Source organism: Bicyclus anynana, chromosome 17 (genome assembly GCF_947172395.1).
Source record: "Bicyclus anynana chromosome 17, ilBicAnyn1.1, whole genome shotgun sequence".
Taxonomy (NCBI): Eukaryota; Metazoa; Arthropoda; class Insecta; order Lepidoptera; family Nymphalidae; genus Bicyclus; species Bicyclus anynana.
The window spans coordinates 9368801-9395323 of record NC_069099.1 but is presented as its reverse complement, the minus strand read 5'-3'; the positions used below and the strand labels follow the sequence as shown (position 1 = coordinate 9395323).

Below are 26523 nucleotides of genomic sequence, written 5' to 3'. Positions count from 1 at the left end.
TAAACGGACTGATTGGGCGAGTCGTTTATGTTTAATATTCCCAACTCGTAATGGAAATACTTATTATTATAAACTTATTATTTATTTATGTATGAAATTTATTATTACGAGTATAATAATTACCGACTGAACTAAATTTATGTAGGTATGCGTCACTTCGTAGAAGTTCCTAATATAAATCGAATATATTTATTTTTAATGAGCCGTGATAGCCCAATGGATATGACCCCTGCCTCCAATTCCGGAGGGTGCGGGTTTGAATCCGGTCCGGGGCTCCTCCAACTTTTCAGTTGTGTGCATTTTAAGAAATTAAATTTCACGTGTCTCAAACGGTGAAAAAAAACATTGTGAGGAAACCTGCATACCAGAGAATTTTCTCAATTCTGTTCCAAAAAAATGTAAAGTCTGCCAATCCGCACTGGGCCAGCGTGGTGGACTATTGGCCTAGCCCCTCTCATTCTGAGAGGACACTCAAGCTCAGCAGTGAGCCGAATGTGGGTTGATATTGAATTATTGCCTTACTATGAATATTATTATTCTGTAGTAGGTATTTAACTATTTATCTTTTAATATTCTTATGTTCTACCATTTAAAGTTCTGATTCAGGCCCTTTCTGCTAAGTACTAAGCGCTGAAGAGTACTTATTTTAATGAAGCGAGTAACGACTCGACGAGCCGGCTGAAACTCAGCGAAGGCCCTCGGGCTAGTCAGTGAATTTGAAAAATGTTATCTTTGAAGAAAATTTTTAACAGTATTTAATTACCTAATTACGATGATTAAAAAGCAAATTTTTACATTCGTTTCTCAGTCTTCTTTTGCTTAAATAAATATTAAATTGCTATAAATACACTTTTAAATGGAAGGTTCTATTAAAAATTTACGATCTCTTTGGTTTTGTGAGAGAGTTCTTTACTATAGGTACTATTTTGTCGATATGGACATAAATACTCGTAAGTCCAATCTTTATTAACCTTATTCGTTTTTACGCTTCAAAATGACAACAGTTTGGTTTTCCTGAGTTGAATGCGGAGACTCATGATTAGGAATACCACTTACGTTCGAAACTTGTCGGTCATACTCATACATATACGTGAATTGAGTATTAATTTGAATTGAAATGTGGAAACAAAGAACTTGTAGAAGAAAGTTGGCTGATGAAAAGATACTGTTCAATAAAGGTGTCGTCGCGACACTCATGGTTTCTTTAAAGTTATTTAATACCTTGCAGACAACGTGACTATTGTAGCCAGTGAAACTATTTCATAGAAATACATAGAAACCAATAGTGTCGCGGTGACATGTCTGCTGCTGCTGCTGTCTGCAGGCTATAAACTCATAACTTAACTAATAACTCGGGTATTAGTTAACTAATAACCTAACTAGGGTAGGCATTATATAATACGTACAAATTCTACAAAATATACATGAAGACGAACGAGACACAGATATACATAAGGGGCCTGCAACGCAAATCGCATGCAAAATGAATAAATAAAATAATCCTGAATTACATTTAAATATACACATGTAATTCCTAATTAATTAGCAGGTCGTCCTTTGACATAGGCCTCCTTCCCTAGTGATCTCCACATTTCTCAATCCCTCGCTATTTTTATCTCAATAATATCTCAAAGATAATAATCATAATAACGAAACTGATTTAACAGAATTCAATACACAGGTATGCATTTTCTACAAAACAATCTAAGTTATCAATAATGTCAAAGATGAATAAAGTATAGAACAATTTACGTAAAACGACTCTATTTAATTTTTTTTTATATTAATCTTTAAAAATAATTTATAATTTTAATTGATAGGATTAATACCTACGAGTAAGTGACCTGCTATGATTCTGGAATAAGATCGCTTGGCTGGGAGCTTACACAATAGATTTATTAGCAACTGCGCTTTGAACAATTGGAAAGAAATGAGAACCATGCTCTGTATATTTAAGAATTTATGTCTTGCGTTTGCATTTCTAAATAGGTAGATCCTCGTAAAAGCTCCTTTGTAAAAAGTTTGGTTTTTTTTATGTGGATTAAGCTTGCGTTTGACCACGATCTCCTCTGATGGTAAGTGTAGATGTGGCCTAAGGTGGAACACGCTTGCCTAGAAGATGTCTATTCACTCTCTTCAGCACATGCTGAGTGGTGACCATTTTGGTACCACACACATATTTTTTTTTTCTTTTGGATTTAATTTAATTTTATTAGTTTAATATCTTTAAATTATTAGTTTACTATATTTTTAAAATTACTTTCTTTTGTTTTAAGTATTTGTTGTCTTTTGTATATTATGTAGTGTGTCCAAATAAAAAAAAATTCTTTCTTTCTTTCTTTCTCTTCTTAAAGATGGTTAAAATATAAATGAAAACTTAAGTCAGTTTATTATATTCGATTTCGTTTATTATTAAAATGTTTTAAAACCACAATACTTATATTATTTATGTAAATTATATTTTATTATTCTCTTGCTTTGTATAAGCTATTCAAAGCTTACATTCCTAATGCATATTCCCGAGTGTATATAATCCAGGGATCTCGCCCGACAGTCGGGTTAAATCTTTGCCCCAATTTCTAAATTAATCTACACGGTGTATAAAAAGTTAGTGGAATATTAATTTAAAAAGAGTGACGTTACTAATTACCCACTCCTGTGAAGTGATTTATCAAAACAAAATTCTTGGAATATTTTGGAAATAGATTTCTATCACGAAAACGTCTGAGGTGGTGACAAATTATTTGGTGCTATAAGTATTCACACCTTGAGGCGACATAGATTAAAAAAATGAAGTGAATAATAAATAAAACAAAAATAAATAAATCATGCTGGTAGTAAAGAACCGAAGCGGATACTTCTTGGAGTTGAAAGATTTATTTTGTGATCATTATTTTTTCAAAATGCTTTTAAAATCAATGTTTTTTAACATGTTAAAGTTTTGTCTTTTACTTACAGATGATGTTTAATTGTGATAATGATATGTGATAATGATGAAAGTGATAATCATCATCATCATCATATCAGCCGATGGGCGTCCACTGCCGGACATAGGACATTTATGGGGACTTCCAAACATCAACCTACGGGATCTTGAGCCGCATGCATCCAGCGAATTCCTGCGACACGCTTGATGTCAGTCAGTCTACCTGGTGGGAGGTCGATCAACACTGCGCTTCTAGTGCTTGCCTGCGCGTTCTAGATATTATGTAGTCGACCGCATTTAATTATTAATGATACCAGCAATTTTTTACTACCTTTATGATAGTTTTAGATTACATATTTGAGCCGTTTGCGGTCGAAACACTAGGACCGTGGGGTCCGAGTACACGCTTTCTTTACAAAGAAATTGCAAAGCGTTTAATCGACACCTCCCGTGACCAGAAGGCTGGCCTATATTTAGGCCAAAGAATTAGTATTGCCATACAACGTGGCAATACTGCCAGCCTTCTGGGCACTTTACCTATGATCGTCGATTCGGACGAATTCTACGACGCCTGAGCCTTTAGATATAGTTTAAATTTAGTATATTTTCTTTTTAATTTTTATAATATGTAGTTATAGATATTTAGGTACGTAGTTTTAATATTACTTTAAAATATTCTACATTTAAAATATACTTAATGTAACCTTTATGATAGTTAATTTATTATATCTAGTAAATTGTATTTGTAGCTGTAATTATTTTATAACTTTGTAATATGTTTTGCAAACTCGTAGTTTTAATAACAAAATTAGTGGTACAGTTGTTGTCGTTCAGTATAAGCAAGCTATTTCGAGATTACCCTAGAACGAGAATTTATTATTTTAACTAGGAAAAGAGAATGCGGCGGTATTATACGGCTTTTAAGAAACACGAAGTTACGTCTGTTATGTTTTTGCGCGAGCTATTATGAATGCGTATTCTTAAAACTCTAAGCGTTTAAAATTCAACTCATCGCTTGTTGCAGACAATGTCTGATATTCTCGAGATCTTAACCCAGATGAACCTACCGACCCATACATGGGTTCGTAAAAATAAAAAAATCTACCGTCATTATTTGATTTATTTAAACCTAGTTACACATTTTTTTAGAAGCTTTAGTCTATAACTGTTAATTGTAGTGACAAGTAACGCGGTAAATTTATTATTTTCTTGGTGTTTCACGTGATTGAATATATTTTTATTGGAAATTGTAAAACATTGCCTCAAAAAGGTAATTTTATTGTTATTATTGTTATTATTTTAAAAATGTATAAGTAAAAATAGAAACTAAGTAACATTTTAGTAATTATGTTAAAAATTAAATAGTAAAAACCTAACTTTTTGACACTTTTATATGTCCGCAAGTTCTATGAACCCATGTATGGGTCTGTCGACACAACCATTATGCATTGAAAGTTTTGACTAAATATTTTGTTTTTTCGTCTTAGATCAAAACCTTTATCGGTACACGATATTTTGAACGGGTTAGAGAATAATGATAACCCGGTCCCTAACTGCGTAAAATTTGTACCACCAGATAACGCTAATACTGCGGTTACTGATGAAGATTCAGGAGAAGAGGATAATATTGTTATACATAACCTGCCTGGTTCAATTTTACGTGCACCTGCTAAAGCTACTTATGGCAATCAGACTGATTCTGAATCGGAGACTGAAGATGAGATTGAGAGAAAAAGATCTCGCATTGAACAGCCCTTCAAAAGCTAAGAACTTTTACATCTGCCTAACTAGAAGATCATCCTCCACCAGTACAAAACAAAACGTACGAATGGAGGAATCGACACGACCAAATGATTTTCTTAGTTTCCAGCCCTTATAAGGCCCCAAAAATACGTTACGTTCTCCGATAAACTATTTTGACCAATTATTCAATGAATATTCCTTTATAGAGGATATGTATGCTTGCCAAGACGTCGTATGTATTGGAGAAACTCTCTCTCAATCTCTATCTTGTAACAGATTTACATTCATCATGAACCATTTGCACTGTTGTGACAACTTATTGATTCAGACCAAAAGTGATAAATATGCTAAAATGCGGCCTTTATTTAGCTTGCTAAAGGCTGTTTTTCAAGAAAACGCATACGTTGAAGAGATGCATAGTATTGACGAGGCTATGATTCCTTGCTACGGCGGTCACAGTTGTAAACAGTTCATCAGTGGTAAGCCAATTAGATGGGGATACAAGTATTAGATTGGGGCTGCTTGTCCAGGGTATGTAATTTGGTTCGATCCTTACCAAGGACAGACCGGACAATTACCAGCTTTTTTACGAGAAATTTGGACTTGGTGGTAGCAGTGGTCTTGGAAACAAACAGAAGGTGTGAAAACCTGGACCAGGACCTTGTCCTGCATCTAAAAGTTACCTTGTAAATATACGACATGATAACATCAGTCACCTAATAAGCTAAGATAGCAAGATTCTGAAATGCAAAGCACCTAAAAGAAACTGCAATTATATTTTCGTGAAGTGTACATTTACATCATTAAGAGTGTTTTCTTAGTTACCAGTCAGTAAAAAAATTTCGCAAAAACTTTAATGTTACTAAAACAATAATAAATAATACTTTTATGCAACAAAAAGTCTTATTTATGCCTCAATACATAGTTAAAAACTTCTTAGTAAATAGTATAAGTAATGCCGACCGACCCATATATGGGATCTCATTTTCCAGCTTTTCCGAGGGTCACAAAATTTTTTTATTATTTTTCCTGAAACACTGAGGCAATAATTAAGAATATATAAAAAAATCGCAACTTTCTAAGGCAAAAATAGTTTCAGGCTTATCTGGGTTAATGAAGTCCCATTGTTTTGAAACTTCTGTTACATCTTGTCCAATCTAACAATAAATATATTAGGTAGGTATTTATGATTAGCTAAATATTTTGCAATAGTAATTTTTATTAATAACTAGCGGACGCCCGCGACTTTGTCCGCGTGGAAGTCAGTTTTTCACATTTCGGTCCAGCCGTTCACGCGTGACCAAGAGATATATGGATTAATGGATTAATATTTGGATATGTAGATTATAAATGCGAAAGTAGTCGTATGTCTATCTGTTATTAGACATTATAAAATATAAATTACTTTAAGAAGGTCTAATATATTTTATAAATAAATATAAAATATATTAGACCTTTGAAAAGCACGTAGGCTATTTTTTAGTCATGGTTCCTCCGGGGTTCGTTAAAAACTAAATTAAACGCAAACAAAGTCGCGGGCGGCCGCTAGTTTCTTTGTTGCACAAGTTACCGTGTTTGAAACAACAAATTTGATAAATGACTGCAACCGATATTTTACAATTTTCCAAAAATATAATGTAAAAGTTTTGAATTTCGCCAAGATTTTTATCACAACGAAAGTTATGGCATATTTATGGTTTGGCGTTTGTTTTACTTTCACGGGTAATAATAAACAAAAGGAAAATATATATGCGCAAACTTTGGAAGAGAAACAGTGATAAAAGGTTAATCATTCAGAATGGATTCCTTACACCAATAAACTGAATTCCCTCGGCCATTTCTCAAGCCGCAAAATAAAGCTATCTAGCAGGTACCTTCGCAACAAAACAAATGGATGTTTTTTCAAGGTGAATAATAATTTATAGCTTACTCATCATCAACGAAAAGATTTATACCAATTTTCAAGTTACAAACATCTCATTTTTGACCTCCAGGTGCAAAACTCAATAGTTTTAGCAGACTCAGAAGTGATTACAAAAATAAGAAAACAAATGTCGAACAAAGGTTATGATTCACAACATTTGTCAGGACAACTTAATTAACAAATCAAACTGTAACCAAAATAAGACCCTAAAATGGCAGAGAATGACCTTGAGTGAAGTCACGCACTTGTGAACGTTGTGTGTAGGGTTAAAGGCGCCTTTGAATGTTAACAAACACTCCCTTTTTTCCACTCAAGTCACTCTTCCCGCCTATCCAAAGTATCCCATAAAGAATTACACAATAAGAGATGTGGACGGCACGAACGCCACTAGCACACTGAAGTGCCGTCCGTACCGCAAGTCATTGCAACGCGGCGATAACAATAGGCTAACCAATGGCTTGTACTGTTCTGTGTCAATGGACCAAGGAGGCACCTTATAACGGGCATGAGAATAACTGAGGACTTGACTCTAATCAGTGGCGTGCACTTCATATATGCAAGAATGCCTTTGCCCACCCTGAGGACTCAGTACTCAGACTCAGACCTGTAGAGTAAAAGTCAATTTTGTACCTATAATGCATACCGTAGCAAAAAACTTGTGCACACCACTGACTCTAAGGAAAGTAAACTTGATTTTTGATTAAAGCGCGCACACTTGATATTAAATTCGCACGCACTGTGTGCGCATAAACATTGTTGTTTGGTCTTTTAATAAAATTCACGAAGAGAACCAGTCTTTATATTTTAAAACCACCAGCTCAGAACACATCACTAAACGTAACAAAGGGACTGCAGCAGCTGCTGCAGCTGCAGTGCATAAGCATAACCTTCTGCAAAGAAGAATGCTACTTAAAAAAGGTTGTCTGTAATGTCGGTTTCATGACAATGTCATAAGAAAATACTGATAGAAAGCCTGCATTTTTCAAAAAAAAAATGTTCGTTTTTCTAAAATACTGTTTAATAATCTTCATAGATTGTAAAAAAAGTTGGCAACCCTAGAGCGAGGGAACGACGCATGACGTCATCTTTTTTAGAGTGTGCAGCCGTCTTCATCGAATTATAAGACGTTGTCTCGTCAAAAGAGTTTAAATTTGATTAAACACAAGACACCACTTAAGTGGGAGAAACAATTTATCAAACTTATCTCGTTTCAGGACGTCCTAATAATAACTTATTCATCTCGATGCGGCCAAATTATTCATCGGTTGATATGCATGCCAGAGCGCTAAGCTCCGAGATATTAAATTTAAAAATGTACATTTAATTAGAGGGGCATTTACACCGTCCGTCATTGCGTGTTCCGTTGCTCCAAATACAAATACTAATAACTGGTTATGCGTGCGCAAGCCCAACCTGTCCTGAATATTTTAAGGCCCGGGGTGGCGGTGTTATGAAAAAAATACGGGTTTGCCAATAAAAAAATGCCATTTTTTTGTCTTTTGTTTTATTTTCGCGTTCGGGACTTGATAACAGTGAATTAACTTTTTAATATAGTACACGAATCGGTCACTCAAATAAAAAGACTATTTTTTATAAATACTACAGCGGGTCACAAGTTACACTGACATTTTCGACCTTCTTCTTGTATTTTTTTAAGCGCTTATGACAATATCTTATAACCGCATTTCATATTTACTAAATTAGAGTTAAAGTCAAAATAATTTTATAATAATAATATTTTCATTGGATACTTGATGCATTTTTGAAATACAGCAAAATTTAGAAAAAAATTAGTACATGGCCATATTTATTTAATCTAGAACCAATATTTAACCACTAAGGTTCGAGGAAATGCACGATTTCTATGATCCTATCTCCCCAAGCTCTCGATCCCTTTAAACCATTACCAAAATATTAATTAACGCTTCTATAGTCAGCCGAATTAAAAAAACAACCAAATTGTCTGTATTCCCTCGATTCGCTGAAATTTCGCGCTTTATTGCTTTTAGAGCACCAACGGATGCTCGCGAATAGGTATCAAGAAGGGATTTTGAAAACGTGGTTCCCTCGCCAACTTTAGAATATTCATGCGGCTTGCCGAAGTGCTATCTTGATTGCTTGCGTGAATCGTCTTGATGGGAGGAAACAAATTGCTTGTTTGGTATTTCGGTGAAACATTTGTAGCTTTATTTTGTTTATATTTTTCTTGTATACCAAATAAGTTTAAAATCAACTATTCTTTGTTAGCTTTGTTGTGTACTTATTATGTACTAGCGGACGCCCGCGACTTCTTCCGCGTGAAACTCAATGTAAACTTTCAACTACCCTACCCCTACCCCTACCCTAAATTATTAATAATTTATTTTTATATTATACGTGAGATCACCAGGTCATAACTGAAAATCAGCGCTACAGTTAGGTACTCAGCATTGGCATCGAGCTGTGGCAGCGCCCCATTCAGTCGAACATTTTTGAAAATATTAAGTATAGGTAGATTAATTTTTGTAAATTCTCAAATACTTTAAGTAATTCTTAAGTAATTTCTAAGTGCTGTTATTTGTAATTTGTATTTTTTTTTTGGCTGAATAAAAGACTATTACTATTAACCTTATTTTTTACTATTACTACAGTATTATTGTTAAACTATCTTATTATGCACAAGTTCTTTTATTTATCTCCTTATTTACGTACATTGTTACGAAGGGTAATAAAAACGGCTTACGCTGTTTACACAAGCTTTCACTTAATTAACCATCAACAGTGAAGGACATCGTCCTTACGTTTCCGACAAAATCCCTTGTGTTTCATTGTGAAAGAATAGTGACAAACAGTTGGATCGCGTGAACGGCCTTGTTCTAGAATGCACGCCATTTTGGGTATCTCTAAGCCACGGCTTTCGTTGTTGTAACGAATTAATAAATAAATTGAAACGTTGAAGCGTGTTCGTTTACTAAAATAAAAAAGAAAAAACATTTTGTCTATTGACTAGATTAACTATCTATTAAAACTATTCAAACGATTACTTCAAAATATCACAGTGCTACTTTAGTAGGTCACGTCCACCTAAAATTCATACAGTTACTAATATAATAATTATAAATATAATCTATTATATATATAAAGCTTAGTAATTTTGCATTAATTTGACTGGAAAAATACTTTATGAAAGAAAAAATCACATAGGACTTACGGGCTTAGGAATGATGGCTTACGTAAGAAGAGATACTCGAATGCGATTATGATACTTTATTTTTAGGCATCAATATTATCCCCTTACAATTATAATGGCAAATATACTGTCTCTAAAAAACTGTTGCGATAATTTACTTGTGTATTTTGGACATTTGTCTGGGTTAAATTAATCAAATGTCCTATGTATCATTTAGTTTCAGTCTAACATGCAAATGCAAATGAAGCGATTATAATTGGCATCGTTGACCCAAATCATTAACGGATTGATGATATTAATTTGAGTGTACCAAATTAGGTCATTATTCAGCTGTAATGTTCACTAAACACTGTAAAATACTTGCACTAAAGTGTCCAGGCAAATTGATGTGAAAAAATTGTATTTCGCGAGACTATCTAATGGACGTAAATAATAAAATCAGTAATTATAAATTTGGCATTTAAATATTAAACTTTAAGACAAAGATTTTAAATAATAATAATATTAAAAAAAAAATACCAATTCAATTTCAAAATGTTTTTTTTTCTTTTCTTCAAGGTGCGAGGCCGTTCTAACCGCGAGACCATTGGACTGTGATAGACGTTGTCCACACCTTATACTGCTTCTGTCAAAGACGATAAGTTAAGATAATAATATGCTATTTACTCCGAAAATATATTTTTTTCAGCGCAGTTTAGTTAAATATCAAGACATTGCAAGTGAAGCATCATTTTCGTATAATATGCAGCATTCTAAGCGCTCCATTTCTATAGTCGCTTTATGCTATATATCTCAAACGAGTCTTTTTTATTGTAGGTCATTAAAGATCGTCACAAACGTCTTTTGGGGGTAGAAGTTGTACATTATTTATCAACCTATGAATACTAAAGCCAGTCGTTTCATACTACGTCGCATAATACTTGGAAATATTTCAATAATTGACAGAACATTCGAGTTGACTCTCGCAAGTTGTTAGTCTCTAAAGTCTCTAACTTGTTTGCTTTGCAGACCTTTACCTTACGTCGTACTAACTAGTTGTGTAATATTAATTTGTAGACTATTAAGTTGTGATACGAGTACATGGTCGTTGTATTTGAGATTTAGGTTAAGTACGTAATACACGTGAGTTTTAGATCTTAATTTTCAACCACGACGTATAAATAAATGTTATACCTGAGATTAACGTGTCGTGTTTTTAGTTATATTAAATGATGATAAGCTCATAGGAAAATCTCGGCTGGTTCTATTTTGAGGGTAAAAAAATAACTGTTATCGCCGCGTTGGTCGCTTTTAAATTTACATGTTTTTAATAAATAGTGTAGAAAATAGTAAACTGTGAAGGATATGATGTCGCTCGATCTCGTGTTGGCTTCAGTGTGCTCGTGGCGTTCGAGCCGTCCACATCTCGTTGTGTAATTCTTTATGGGTTACTTGAGATAGGCGGCGAGCGGGACTTGAGTGGAAAAGGGGAGTGTTTGATATCAGTCAAAGGTACCTTTAACCCTACACACATCGTTCATAAGTACGTGACTTCACTCAAGGTCATTCTCTGCCATTGTAGGGTCTTATTTTGGTTACAGTTTGATTTCTTAATTAAGCGTTGTGAATCATAACCTTTGTTCGACATTAGTTTTCTTATATTTGTAATCACTTTTGAGTTCTATAATATAAAATAAATAAAAAATCTAAAATAAAATCGTTATTCTAATTAAATGCACGAGATTTTCAAAAATTTTAAAATTTTAGTCTTTTTTGTTATGACTGTTTTTTTGTTATGACATATTTTGGTCTATCAATCTATAAAAAGTCTATATCTATAAATAATATAACGCCTTTATGTAAAGATAAACAGGACACTTAAAATGGCTATTTAATATGACCGTTACTTCAGAATTTAACTGATTAATTATTGTCTTACCGCAACAATTTTCATTATTCAGGATGAACTCCAAAATCACTGTAAGTAATAACCATTTTTAACAAAGGAATAGCAGATCTGACACAATTTACCCGATGTTGAACAGGCATGCTTGGAATGGATTTCCCTGCCTTATCTTTTAACAAAGCGCAGTCAGGAGGTAAAACGACCCGCCTATTATTTGGGTGAAGAAGAGATTTTATTCTTTACTTTAGATCAATGTAATGATCGAAAATGCAGCATGTTATGTTTATTGATAACTTCTCGTTTTGTGACGTCATTAAATTTTGCATACACGTTGTCAAGTACATATAGGACATTGTGGCTGTTAAGTGTATAACTATTAATTAATCAGTAAAAAAAAATCTGGTTAGTAAGAACTTTTGTTACTCTACTCTCCTCTCAGCTTGTATCAATAACGAAGTTATTAAAAGTTGTTAGTAACCAGCTGTTTTTTTACTGTTGCCTTATTAATAGTAATACAATTTAACAGCCATATTATACTACAAATTGCGTTGTACATTATCTCGTTCCGACGCTCTGAAATTTTCATTTCCTGGTAACTCAGTTAGCTACCAGAATCAAGAATTTTCGTAAATAAAAAAGTTGATCGTCTCATCGAGATGACGAAAAATGAGACTCACGAAAAATTAGCTTGTTAATAATCAGGTGAACAAAATGTTCTAGGGATCCCTGACTATTACTGTGGCTGTCATAAAAAATATTGGTCCCGAAAGACAGAAAAAACTTTTACACCTATACACATATAATATTAAGTATTAGAAATGTTACTAGTGACGTACCTGAAACGACGAGAGTTCAGCAACAAAGCAGACTATCATCGACAGTGTTGTTTCACTGCATCAGCTAGACGTATAAACTAGTCGGCGATGACGTCGACAGGGCATATTCTGTTGAAGACGTGGGAATTGGCGCATGAATCCTTAGTCCGTTCGCCACTCTGCGTCACTCCATTGTCGATATTATCGAGTGGTATTGTTACATCACTGGCTTCAACACATTTATATGAACACTTTGGATTTTTTCACTGTATTATTTATTATTTGGTTTGATTTTTTAAAGAAACACTACCTCTTTGAACATTAAATAATTATATAGTTAAATTCTTAGCTCAACAAAACTAACTCTATGTTAACGAATTTTTTCTATTTCATTACTTATTTTAACACATCAATTTTATATTCAACGCGACTTTAAAATAGTTTAGCACGGAAAATTAATTATTTTTATCGAAACGGAAAGATTAAGGTTTACTTAATATCACTTTACATTAACAAGCTAATTATTATTATTTTTAATATTTACTTGAGAAATTAATAACCAAGATTTTTTTCTTTGTGCTCATAAGCGTTTGTCAGCTTCTCTTAGGAGGTTCTTTTTGAACCCAGAAAAGTTCGAAATTAGTATTACTGAAACGGAAAGCTAGAAGCTTTATTTAAATCACGTTTTATGACCAAGCTAATTATTATTATTATTTTTTAAGAAATTATTAACAAAGATTTTTCTTTTATGTGCTTGTAAGCGCTTGTTGGCTTTTCTGAGGAGGTTCTTTTTATGAAACCAGAAAAGCTTGACATTAGTCATGCATATTAAAAACATGTCATTTGAATCGTTTATATCTTATATTATTTCAATATTTTCATCCGTAAAAGCTGTTAGCAAATGAAATGATTGTATAATTCATCTTAAGCACGCGCTAGCGACACCGTTTATTTTGGTTGAATGTAAATGAGTGAAATCGACCTACCTACTAACGACACCGTCAATTATGAATTAGAGTGTTATGGGTAGAAGAGACAAAGGTATATTAATGTCGGTGCTAATTGCTGTAGTATCAACTGTATATTATTATCATACATTTATCATAGCTATTGTGTTAAGTACAAGTACCAGGTAGCTCTCATACTTTCAAAATTATTGACAACTAGCTGACACACTCTGCCTATTAGCTCAGACCAATTATAGAAGGACCTGTATCGCACTCATAGTCACGAACAAAATTGTCTGTCATTTTCTGAAGAAAACGAGCTTAGATTTAGTATAAATCTTATACTAAACTAGAAGGTTTTCCCGTTTTTTTTACACAATTCAATTACACAAAAAGATATTTTTACGGAGCTCTTTAACCGACGAACACGATTACAACTATTTAACATCGACACTATAGAGACAGTTACTATAATCACATTAGATCGTTGATCATATACTTTGGCAGAAAAGTAACGTCTAGCGAGGCAGGTCCTATACAATAATTGGTCTGAGACCTATTAGTAATCATCATCAAAAAATCACCCTATTTTCAGATGCCCATATCTGGGCGCAGGCTCCTCTTTCCTATAAGAAAAGCGACTTTGAATTTGAAAATATAGACTACACAACTCCAAAACGGGTAACTATCACATGCGCAATATTCCTAAGTTAATGAAACTCAAGTAATTGAAACAGTAGTCAAGTCTACAATACAGTTTTATTAGCTATCGCATTCAAATCCTTTGTGACGCGGTTGCGAGATATATACGAGTATATTTCCTCTAAGCCATTGTATAGTAAATAGGAGCTCGTTTACCCTCACCACTGATCGATGTCGGCCATACAGCCGTCAGCGTCGGATCAAACGCATGGCCGCCTTTGTAAACACGAGACTGACGGAGAAGACTTTGCAACTCCATCGTACTCGTATATCTAATGAAGCTAGATAGGAATACGCCACAGAAGCGCTTTGAGCAAAAGTTTCATCTTCTAGACCGAATCTGCAAATACGGACTTGTTATGAAGCAGATTAAAATTCTTTTTATTTGTTCCGTGTAATTTATTATTTATTCTGTGTTATATAAATATTTTATTATGTAAATATTTCTTTTTTTTTATATTTTGTATTTACGCTTGAAAATTAATCCATACTAACACACCTAACAGTTTTACTTGAATATCAAGGTAACAAACATATTCATATCGCTAAATACTCAAAATAGTACATTATATTAAGTAAACTAGCTGACGCCGCGAGGTTTCATCCGCGTGGTTCTCGTTCCCGTAGAAGTACTGAGATATTATCTATATACTAATATTATAAAGCTGAAGAGTTTGTTTATTTGTTTGTTTGTTTGATTGAACGCGCTAATCTCAGGAACTACTTGGTCTGATTAGAAAAATTCTTTCAGTGTTAGATAGCCCATTTATCGAGGAAGGTTATAGGATATATAATATCCCCGTATTATTCCTACGGGAACCGGCACCACGCGGGTGAAACTGCGCGGCGTCAGCTAGTAGCCTATAGCCTTTTTCAATAAATCTAAGAAAAATCTCTGAAAGAATTTTTCAAATTGGAGCAGTAGTTCCTGAGATCAGCGCGTTCAATCAAACAAACAAACAAACTCTTGAGCTTTATATATTAGTATAGATCACTACTATTTATTTGCGTGATTTCAGTTTTAAATTCCATACGAAATAAAATAACAGGAAAAACAAATGAAATAACAGAATACAATCTAAGTATATTAATCCTCAAGGATTTCTAGAGCAGTTTTCTTCAAAACAATAACTCGATATTGTCTCCATTTCCTTTCAAAGCAGAATGCAATATCCCGCGTATCAAAAGCAATTTACTTGAGTCCCACAGTGCGGTTATCCATAGTATGTGCGGTCAACCGAATTGCTTGATCTAATTAAAGAGGCACGTCTTAGACGAGATGCTGACTAGATGAAACAGGCTTTATGTCAACATGAGAAAGATGTCAAAATTGCTTGGACAGTTGTTCATCTTGCGAGAGAAAATGTTTTGACAACACAAACGTTCAAATAAAGATATCACGTATGACACTGTTGCATTACTTCAAATGATACGTGAGTATATTTAACTTATCTAATTATTCAACGAAAAATATTGAAAGGGAAGATTTATGGTTATACTAAATTCTACTGATACCGTTGTTTCTCTAGCATATAATTTGAATTTTAACTATGTTTATTACTGGACTGCAAAAAGGGTTATGTTTTTCATACATAATGTAATATAAACATTCCTTCAAAATTTTTAATAATGTTTATAATAAATAAAAATCTAATAACAATGTTAAAAATTAAAAAAAACTGGCCGTTTGCGGCGCTTTAGGGCCCTAAACAACCTAGTAGATCTCCTGGGAGATCGGATGTGCGCTAAAATATAAACAAAACAGTGAAAATGTTGCTCAATATTGTTTAAGTATGCAAATCGTACAAATTATAGCAGTAGTTATGATTTTGCCTCAATTTGTTTGTCGCAAATGATGTTGTTAATTGCACAAATGCACAATTGCAGATTGATTGCACAAATTAACCATTCCGTCGTCAGATATTTCAATTAAAGTAGATTTAGTAGTAGTACCTTTTATAATTAAAAACTTTAATTGAAATATGAATCAGTTATATCAATTAAGTAAAATATACGAATGCTTTTATTATTAGTTTTATAGTTAACGTCTCATGGTTTTACGAAAGGTCAAGATTATGTCTTAATTTAATTTAATTTAATGGTGGTAATAATAGTCGAAAACTTAAAACTAAAGTTACGAGGGCGCCTTGGTCTCTTCTCGGACCCACACCGCACACAACAAACTCAGCCAAGGTTTATTTTTTTGTTTACCACAATTTTACAAACTTATTTAAAACTAAGCACACAGTCGTATAATACAGTTTAACGCCAAGCTTTTTTATCATTCATATAATCATTAACACTGTAATAAGCCTTTTCCAAAAGTTTGCGTTTAATAAACACTTTGAACTTTTTGAGAGACATTCCAGTAGCTTCATGTGGTAGTTTATTATAAAAACGTATGTAACTGCCCATAAAAGAATTACTAATTTTTTGTAACCTATGGTGTGGTAATATGATGGTAGAGGTAGAAGTAAACAAAAAGCTTATAGTAATTACAAGTTTTATGCGAGAATAGTTCAGGAACTAAGTAATTATATCAGCATCATTAACTTAACAGCAGTTTGAGTATTTACAACCCATCACATAGATTTGCACAAACAAATTTATCAATGACCATTAGTTTGCTCACCCTAGCATCGATGGCGCCGTGCTTTATTATCACGTTCGCTGCGGTACGAGGTCAATTGACCTTGTACGTCTAACATGTTCAAGAGTTACGAGGTCGATGGACCTCGTACCGAACTACATAATATTTTATATGAGTCCAAAAAACCAGACGAAAGTATAGAAAAATCAGTGCCGCAGCGAAAGTGTTAACCGTGATAGTACGAAAACAACGTACACTCAGACATAATTATTGTTATTATATAACATACATTTAAAAATGGATGCTTTTTTTAATGCATTTTTAACAATAGTAGGACCATTGTCTTCAAATATATAAAGCTTGTCTTGGTGTTTGACGCAGACGCAATAAAAAATAAAAAAGGTCCTTAAAACATTTTGTAGTTTACGTTTTTATTTCACTAGCATACGCCCCGCGGTTTCACTCGCGTAGTTTTCGTTCCCGTAGGAATATGGGACTAAAATATAGCTTATGACACTCAAAGATAACAGATAATAAAAGATAATAAAAATAATTTTCAAGATCGGCTCAGTAGATATAGAGATAAACAATTAATTAATCCCGACAATACCACAAACATTATCTAAACTAATATTATAAAGCTAAAAGTTGGTTTGTTTGTTTGATTGAACGCGCTAATCTCAGGAACTACTGGTCCGATTTAAAAAATTCTTTCAGTGTTAGATAGCCCATTTATCGAGGAAGGCTATAGGCTGTATACTATCCCCATATTCACGCGGGTGAAACCGCGCGGCGTCAGCTAGTCTCTTTATAATATTAGTATAGACTTATTGTCAAACGTAAAATACAATACATCCATTGTAAAAATTCGCGAAAAAATTCTTCCGCTCTCTGTCTGAATTGATCCGTGTTGCACCTCCATTTTATTATCGTCCGTTTTATTGTAAGAGCCAAGATTGGAGTAGACTAGCCGGCGTCGACTCCGGTCGATGTACGCATCTATGAAACTTTCAGACCAACAACCTCAAACGCGTCCGTTTTTAAACCTAAATAATATTCTAAAGTAGTTTTAACTTTATTTATATATTGCTAAAGTATAATTTGCTTCAACTATTATACAAGGTACTTTGCCATAGCGCTTTCATTTCCACGTGAATTAAATTTAATTAGAGATTTATTTAGAGAATTCGCTGGAAACGATTTTAACACGAATTCCAGTCAACGTTGAAATTATATTTAGATTTTAATACAAGCATTTATGAAATGAAAATGAAAATTTTAGTGTGACATTTATAGAAGAAAGAGATTCATGCTTTATTTACTCATTAAATCTTAACTGGCGTAGTCTAAATGTTCTTCATATAGTCGGGAATATTTAGACAATAACATAAAAGTTTAGCCGTTTTTGTCTATTTTATTATCATACTCTCTTTAGTTTAAACTCTGAAATTATATTGTCTAAATTATAGCCCCACTTCTTAAAGTTATAAAAAAATAAACAAAGGAGATAGTGTGTCGACAAATAAAAGCAATCATAAAAAAATATGTAAGTAGTATGTGTACATCGCAAAAAATTAGGTAATCTGTATGGTTTGTAAAGATTTCTGAAAATAATATCCAAATCTTATAGTTTTCAGCTGGTCTATTCTCTATTTTGGTCTATTGGCCTATTATAAACCTATTAAAATAAACAACAAATCAATTGACAAAATGTCATTTACCTGTAATGATATCCACCAGTCAGCACCGGATGACATTTGTTACATAGAATCTCAATTTTGTAAATGTTAACTAGCATACGTCAAAGATAGTGAATAAGCCTGCAGATCATTTCGCAAATGTCAAGCGACATCAGACCCTGTGAGGGTTTGGAATACGCTACTTAGTATTCAGACCGATATAGAGACCCAAGTGACGACGCGGCCGATTAGGCTTTATGTTACATCTTCACAGGTCTTCCAAAAGTAATTAAATTATAGAGATTAGAAACAAAAGCTCATTTTCATTTCAATTTGGGACAAAGAAAACAGTTTACCCTTTAATATCCGTGCGTGTCTATACAAAAGTATTCAGGTGGATAAACCCTTTAAGTAAATAAGATCTTTTGAAAGCTTTCCACCCTAAACCTATTTCCATTATACTTTGACACGAGACTCTAATACCTAAGTAGTAGTGGGTAAGTTTTATTCATCAAAGTTATCTTTTGAAAGTTCCATGAAAAATCACCGTTTATTACAAACTAGCGGACGCCCTCGACTCCGTCTGGCCCTAGACCTCTTTTATCTAGCCCTTACAGTAGTATCGCTGTTAAAATGGAGTAATTTCTACCGTTTCATTTCCCTTCACTGCTCTGCTCCTATTGATCGTAGCGTGATGAAAAGTATACTATAACCTGCCCAGGAGTATGAAGATGAATTGTACCAAGTTTCGTTAAAATCCGTCGAACAGTTTTGATTTCTATAACGGACATACAGACAGACAGACAAAAATTTTACTGATTGCATTTTTGGCATCAGTATCGATCACTAATTACTCCCTGATAATTATTTGGGAAATATATTTCATGTCCAGGATTGACCTCTCTACAGATTTATTATAAGTATTGTTGAATTAATTATAGTTTAAACAAAACATTATCTTTTTTATTATATAAAAGAGTAACGCCAGGCTATGATGTCAGTCAGTCAACATCATAGCGGAAATTACTGTAGCTGGGAAGCTGAACTTTAAAGCTTCCTTTTATGACGCAATGAGATAGAATTTTTAGAAATTCCAATTTTAAGAAGTGGGATGGGAAACTTCTCATATAAGTCAGTAAATCTTCAATTTTTTTGTTGAAGTTAGAAGGGTCAAGGTTTTTGATACGGACGAAGTTACGGACGACCGCCAGTTAATAATAATAGTTAAAAAAACAACTTGTAGCCAAATTTACTAAAGCTACTCGTAGCAAGCTGATATATCGTGCTACTCTACTTTTTGTGACTCATCATTTGTCGTCATCAACCCATATTCGGCTTACTGCTGAGCTCGAGTCTCCTCTCAGAATGAGAGGGGTTTTGCCAATAGTTCACCACGCTGGCCCATTGCGGATTGGCAGACTTCACACACGCAGAGAATTAAGATCTGGTATGCAGGTTTCCTCACGATGTTTTCCTTCTCCGATTGAGACACGTGATATTTCATTTCTTAAAATGCACACAACAGAAAAGTTAGAGGTGCATGCCCCGGACCGGATTCGAACCCACACCTTCCGGAATCGGAGGCAGAGGTCATATCCACTGGGCTATCACGTGTAAAAGGAAGAGGAAGGAGCAAATTACATAAGAGTCTGTTCGTCGTTGTTATTTTGAAGATAAAAAGAGTTTTCATGCGGACGAATTCGCGGGCATCCGTAGTTTATAATTTTTAAAATACAATTGTGATAAATGAGTTATTATATTTTCCATTTATACCTGCGGGTATCATTATACGGGCGACGACATTTTGTCATCAATAAATTTTAATCTATTAACTCTATAGTAAATAACAACTGTATATAATGATGTAGGTCAAAGAGTAAAATGTTTTAATGCGGGTTTAACGATCTCTGGTGTGGCATAAAAACTTGACTCGCAATCTAAAGGTCCCCTTTTCAGACTTTGAAGTCCAATACCCAGTTGTGTCAATTTAACGAACGATCTTTTATGAATTGGCTTAGAGATGAGTATTTGCTTTGAGGGTTGGTTGGCGTTGGCAATTAACTTACAGAGTTAGTAACAAAGAGGTACTGATGAGTAATTTTGACTCTCAGGCTCTTTACATTCGATTTTATATCAAGCCTAATAGGGATGATGACATTTTTTTTTAATTGTATATAAATTAAGAGTATCCTATTAGTAAAGCAATTTTGTAAAAGTAACAGAGTATCTGCGATCATTACTTTCGGAGCTACAGGGATTTAAAGAGTCAGATTTGCGGCGCTGTCACGGATCCCTGAAAAACGCCCCATACAAAATGGTACGAACTAATGACGTCGTAGGCAATTAATGATCGTTAGATTTGTATGGGTGTTTAAACAGAATTACTAATATCTTTGTTATTTCTGCGTTTATGTTTATAGTTCATTTATTAAAAAATGACACATTTAATGTAAGGAAGCTAAAACTGTATGTAGTTGAATCACTTGAATAAAAATAATTATGTACTATTTTTTATTAATATAATTTGAAAAATTAAAGATTCTCTACATAGTAGTACAAAGTAGTTATATTTACGCGACAAAAATTAGTAAAACAAAATAGTTTAGCGGCGAAGGTAACAAACAGACATACATACTTACGAAATTATAATTATATAAATAGATTTAGCTTTACGTCATCAACCCATATTCGGCTCACTGCTGAGCTCGAGTCTCCTCTCAGAATGAGAGGGGTAAGGCCAATAGTCCACCACGCTGGCCCAATGCGGATTGGCAGACTTCACACACGCAGAGAATTAAGATAATTCTCTGGTATGCAGGTTTCCTCACGATGTTTTTCCTTCACCGTTTGAGACACGTGATATTTTAATTTCTTAAAATGCACACAACTGAAAAGTTGGAGGTGCATGCCCCGGACCGGATTCGAACCCACACCCTCCAGAATCGGAGGCAGAGGTCATATCCACTGGGCTATCACGACTCTTATTTTACGATTACGATTTAGCTTTACGAAGTTTTATTAAATAATCGACGTAAATTATTTTATTTTTATACTAGTATTAATAAGGTTTTGTTACTCTATTTTCTTCCTATCTCAATTTTTTTCATAGCTTTGTAATAATTGACATTTACTTACACAAAGTCAAAATTGCTGATACTGAGAACAATTATATTATAACTTCGTTCGTTTAGATATGGATCACATTGTCTGAAAATTCTTGCAAAATTATTATCAAAATACCGACTAAGCCCGGATAAAATTTTATCAGTGGTTTAGCTACAAATCTTCTCTATTATGCTCGTAAAATTATTGGAAGCCAGTACCTTACGTTCATTTATTTAACTACAAAAAGGTTTACATTGTATAATAAAATGAAAATTTCAGCTTCTACTAAATGTATCCGGTAAACGTTTGAAAGGCAAACGGGTTGGCGAACGAACCTTTTGATGCTAAATAATGCTCGCCTACTTTTGAATCACTTAACTCCATTGTGCTGTTAATATTAATATAGTGCGTTACTTTTCTAAGTTATATATAAATAAGTTATACCTATATGCCCATTCTATTTTTAATTGCACGACTTTTTGTTTCTTTAATTTGATTTATTGATTAATTAAATACTTATGCGAGTTATATATACATACTAGCGGACCAGGTCACTTCGTTCGTTGACACTTCTTCCCTATCCCTACCTTACACTACCCTACTCCTACCCCTACCCTACCCTACCCTACAACTACCCTACCGCTACCCTACCGCTACTCTATCCCTATACCATTAACCTACCCTACCACTACCCTACCCTACACTACTTCTGAATTTATTTGTTACTAAAAATGTGATAAATGACAACCGATTTTTTGCAAACTTCACATATAGAATAAACCTTAGAAATTGTTTTCGGAAACAGAAACTTTAATTTACACAAAATAAATTTATGAACGCATGCATAAATGACAATCGAATGTTTGACAGGTACTAAACAAAGTAACATTTATGGAAAATTATTCATCGTTCATAATTATTTATTCTTCGAGTTTTTGTTGTTTTATTAGGGGTATAAAAAATAGATGTTGGCCTATTCTCATAGATACCGGATAAGCACAAATTTTTTTATCAAAATCGGTCAAGCCGTTGCGGAGGAGTATGGCAACGAAAACTGTGACTCGAGAATTTTATATATTAGATATAAGTTAGCTTTTGGTTTGGAGGCTTGGGTCAAATCGCCTTAAGGCTTTTGCCTTTTTTCAAGGAGAATCAAAGCGGTCTGTCGAGATTACTGGAGAGCCAAAAGCTGGCAGTTTGCTTTGACTTACGGACATGTTTGGCTACCAAACTATATAACGTTGCCAGAATTTTGGGCACATTGATTTTCTGCAGTAAAACTTACCACTATACTATATTTTTATTACTTGCGTTATTTCTTTCGAGATATCCGAAGAACGATAGGCTATGATAACCACATTATATAATTAGCTAGTTATTGATAAGTTGATGTTTTCCTGACGCGAATGCTACTTAAAAATTGACTTGCGTGCCATCTACGAGTATTAAACTAATTTAGACAGATTTTCGTCCGCGGGACTATGGGAATGTACCAAAACTTTATTCCAACTGCATGAATTGTTAAGGAAAGTTTACAGGTTAAATACACAAATAATAAATTTATGAAGCATTTTATTCATTCTTTGTATTAAATTATTAACAAATCATTCCGGAGTCATCATCATCATATCAGCCGATGGATGTCCACTGCAGGACATAGGCCTTTTGTAGGGACTTCCAAACATCACGATACTGAGCCACCTGCATCCAGCGAATCCCTGCGACTCGCTTGATGTCGTCAGTCCACCTGGTGGGGGGTCGGCCAACACTGCGCTTACTAGCTTACACTACGCTTACATTCCGGAGTAGTAATAGGTAAAAACGTGCGGTAGCCAATTCTGAAGTTGTGGTGTCTTTGAAAGGTAGCAGGTTTGAAGGGTTCAAATTATCAGATGTCTAAGTAATAAAAGATTTTTTTTTAAATATTTTTAAAGAATATTATGAGGAATCACGTTTCTAGTCACCAGACTCTTAGCTTCGTGGCATCCCTTCACTAGATACCTAAAGGTTGATCTTTATCAGTATTATCGAAGGGTATCTTTTTCTTTTCAGGCTTTTAGTCAAGTAATGCTATTATGCTGAAGCATTTTACATGTATTATTTTTGAAAATGGAGCATGTTATGTCTCGTTGATTAGCGACGGTAGACTGAGCTCAAGTAAGCTAATTAGCCTCGTTTTAAAAAGCCACTTTGCTGCCTCGTGTTTCTTGTAACCAACCGGAGAAAAACATTAAACTGCCTTCTCATGGACATATGTATTATTCGTAAAGTCAACATGGTGATAATATTGTCTACCGAAACTATATTTTAATGGTTATATTGATAAAATATGTACTATTATTTTTTTTTTATATTTAATATATCCGCCATTTTCTCAAAACTACTGATCTGATTAGGTTTTTGTCATTAAAATGTTTAATCTTTTGTGAAAAACTGTTTTCCCTAACAATAAATAAATTTTTCAAACGTTAATAGGTTTTTTTTTTTATTTTAGATAAAAATAATATATTTATAGATAAAAATATTTATAGATAAAAAAATTAAATGATATTGAAAATAAATTGATATAGGTTATTAAAAATACATAATTTTACTCTTATACTAGTAGTCGTATTCTGAGAGTATTGAATAAACTTGTTATATCAAACGCTCTCATACTTATACCTAAAGAAAATATTGCTGAGGTAAAAAAATAACATGACAAAAAAATTGTTCAAGAGTTGTATATTACAATTAAGTAACGATTTATTTCTAACCGAGCCTCAGTCACGTTTCAACACGACGAATTTTCGATGACCCGATTATTTTATTTCCGAATGGCAGCTAGAACGAAAGACGCCCTGACGAATACAAAGTGACAATGCTGTATTTACGCGGAGAACTACATCTTATATTATGACCATAGTACCGTTAACTGTGTAGTAGATAGTATAAAAATACTGTCTACAAATAATCCTACTAATACTATAAACGCGAAAGTTTGTATGGATGTTTGGATGTATGTTTGTTTGGATGTTTGTTACTCTTTAACGCCACTACAACGAAGTGAATAAATGAAACAAATAGATTGTACTCTGGATTAACACATAGGCTACTTTTTATCCCGAAAACATTCATGGTTTTCCGAGATTTGCGAAAACTGATGATTTTGATGATATGAATGTTTGTTACTCTTACACGCCTCGACCACTGAACCGATTTAGCTAGGTATCAAGATATATTATAGCCTGGATTAACACAGAGGCTACTTTTTATTCCGGAAAAATCCATGGTTCCCAAGGGATTTGTGAAAAACTAAATTCCTCGTCATTGATGCTAAATTCCTCATGTTAAATTAGTAGTGAGAGTCTCTGAGCTAAAACGCAGACGGACATAAAAATAGACGGATGTATATGGTGAAATAATAAGGGTTTCGGATTACCGAACCCTAAAAAACCGATAGTTTGTCTTACCATAAGTATTTAGCGAATAAAGAGCTTGGACCGTGGTAGTTTTTGGACGTATCAGGTTTCAAGGGATCAAGTATAAACGTTTTTGATATCTTCTATGGGATATCATGAGAAATAATGTCTTCATACCACAGACATTTAGCTTCATGGCAAACTCATGCTAGAGTTCCTTAAAGTTAGATTTTTAACAGTGTTTTTTAACGTTTTATTTGAAAAGTTTACTAAGTATGCCCAATGGAAAAAAAATCTACACGCAAACAAAACCGCGGGTACTAACTAATACTTGTAAACTGTATGTATATATCTAGCCAATCGACTAGCCGATTACCTACATTCGACTGCCCAATCCTATTTTAAAATGGTGTCATGTTGTCACCATACAATGTGGGTGCCACGAAAATATCCCGCATTGCAGAAAGTTCCCCTGTCTGGAACAAACCGTCCTAAATGAGTTATCTCGTCTATAAACCTGAACAGAAGTAGGTTATCGAAACATCAAACAGTTCCTAAAGAATTAAATTGTATATTATTATCAATATCATATACTTGTTTATGACTTGATTTTTGAATACAATTAATTTTTCTCGAAAATATTTTATAACCGTTTTTAATTTAAACTCCTCATAGAGGTGTAAATCATGAGGGTTATCAAGCAATCATTGGTCAGGGCTCCAGAGTGAAGAACTTTTTAGCAATACGCTTTACATCCAGGATTACGTACCTTGCCTTTACGTGCCTTCTATGTTTTTATATTATTCAAGCAATACTATATATTTTACATACATATAATAATTATATTAATAACACTTTTATTATATAATACTAGCTATGCGCAGTTTGGATGTAGCCTTAGTTATCGAGTGAATGGTAGAAAGACCGACGTTATTTTTGATTTTCTTTATCATGTGTGTAGTAGTCATTTACCGCGTAGTAGCACTTTTCGACTAGAAAGTCCCGAAATATATTAATGAATGCGATATATTTTTCCTCATTTTTTATATGAGGTAGGTCATTGTAATTTTTTATTGTACATATATATTCAGTATCCGACAATCAAATAACTAAGCGAAAACTTCTCAAGATGTTGTTTGAAGTTATACGTATAGAACTATAGATTGAAAGCATTATCTTAAAATCCATCTAACAGGTAATAAAACACTAATAGTATTAAAAAAAAACTCATCCCAAACATTCAGCAGACTTTTATCAATTAAACCGTGTAATGATATATGTATAAAATATATATCTTCGAGTACCTATAGTAAAATGTAAGAACGAAAAACATATTCTTTTACGAGTATATAACTACTTCGTCATATCAAGAAGTCTGAAGTAATTTCGAGCACACAACAACCCTCGGGGCAAACTTTGACAACGAGGTTCAATTTTAAATTTCAAGAAACTTGCTTTTCACGAATTAATAAAGTAGTAAGATTAAACTTGTTTCACCGTTCTTTGAAAGAAAAAGAAAGTCTTCCACCGACTGCCTAATTAGTAGTGTAGATTTCTCTAGTCTTACTCTTTCCAAATTTTAGTTAAATAACATTCGAATTAGTGACATAATATGGTGACCGACTTTGACAAATAGT

General features: G+C 33.6%; 1 protein-coding gene across 5 annotated transcripts in view; it reads right to left on the bottom strand.

Annotated features, from left to right (window-relative positions):
• Window positions 1-26523, bottom strand: part of LOC112053223 (small conductance calcium-activated potassium channel protein) — a 307143-nt gene that overhangs the window by 83549 nt on the left and 197071 nt on the right. The window contains exon 2 of one of the 5 annotated variants that reach the window (XM_052886406.1): window positions 12484-12774. The exons of the other annotated variants lie outside the window; for them this stretch is intronic. Coding sequence (XP_052742366.1) covers window positions 12484-12522 — 39 coding nt within the window. The 5' untranslated portion in view covers window positions 12523-12774. The remainder of the gene's footprint in view (window positions 1-12483; window positions 12775-26523) is intronic. 5 annotated transcript variants of the gene reach the window in all.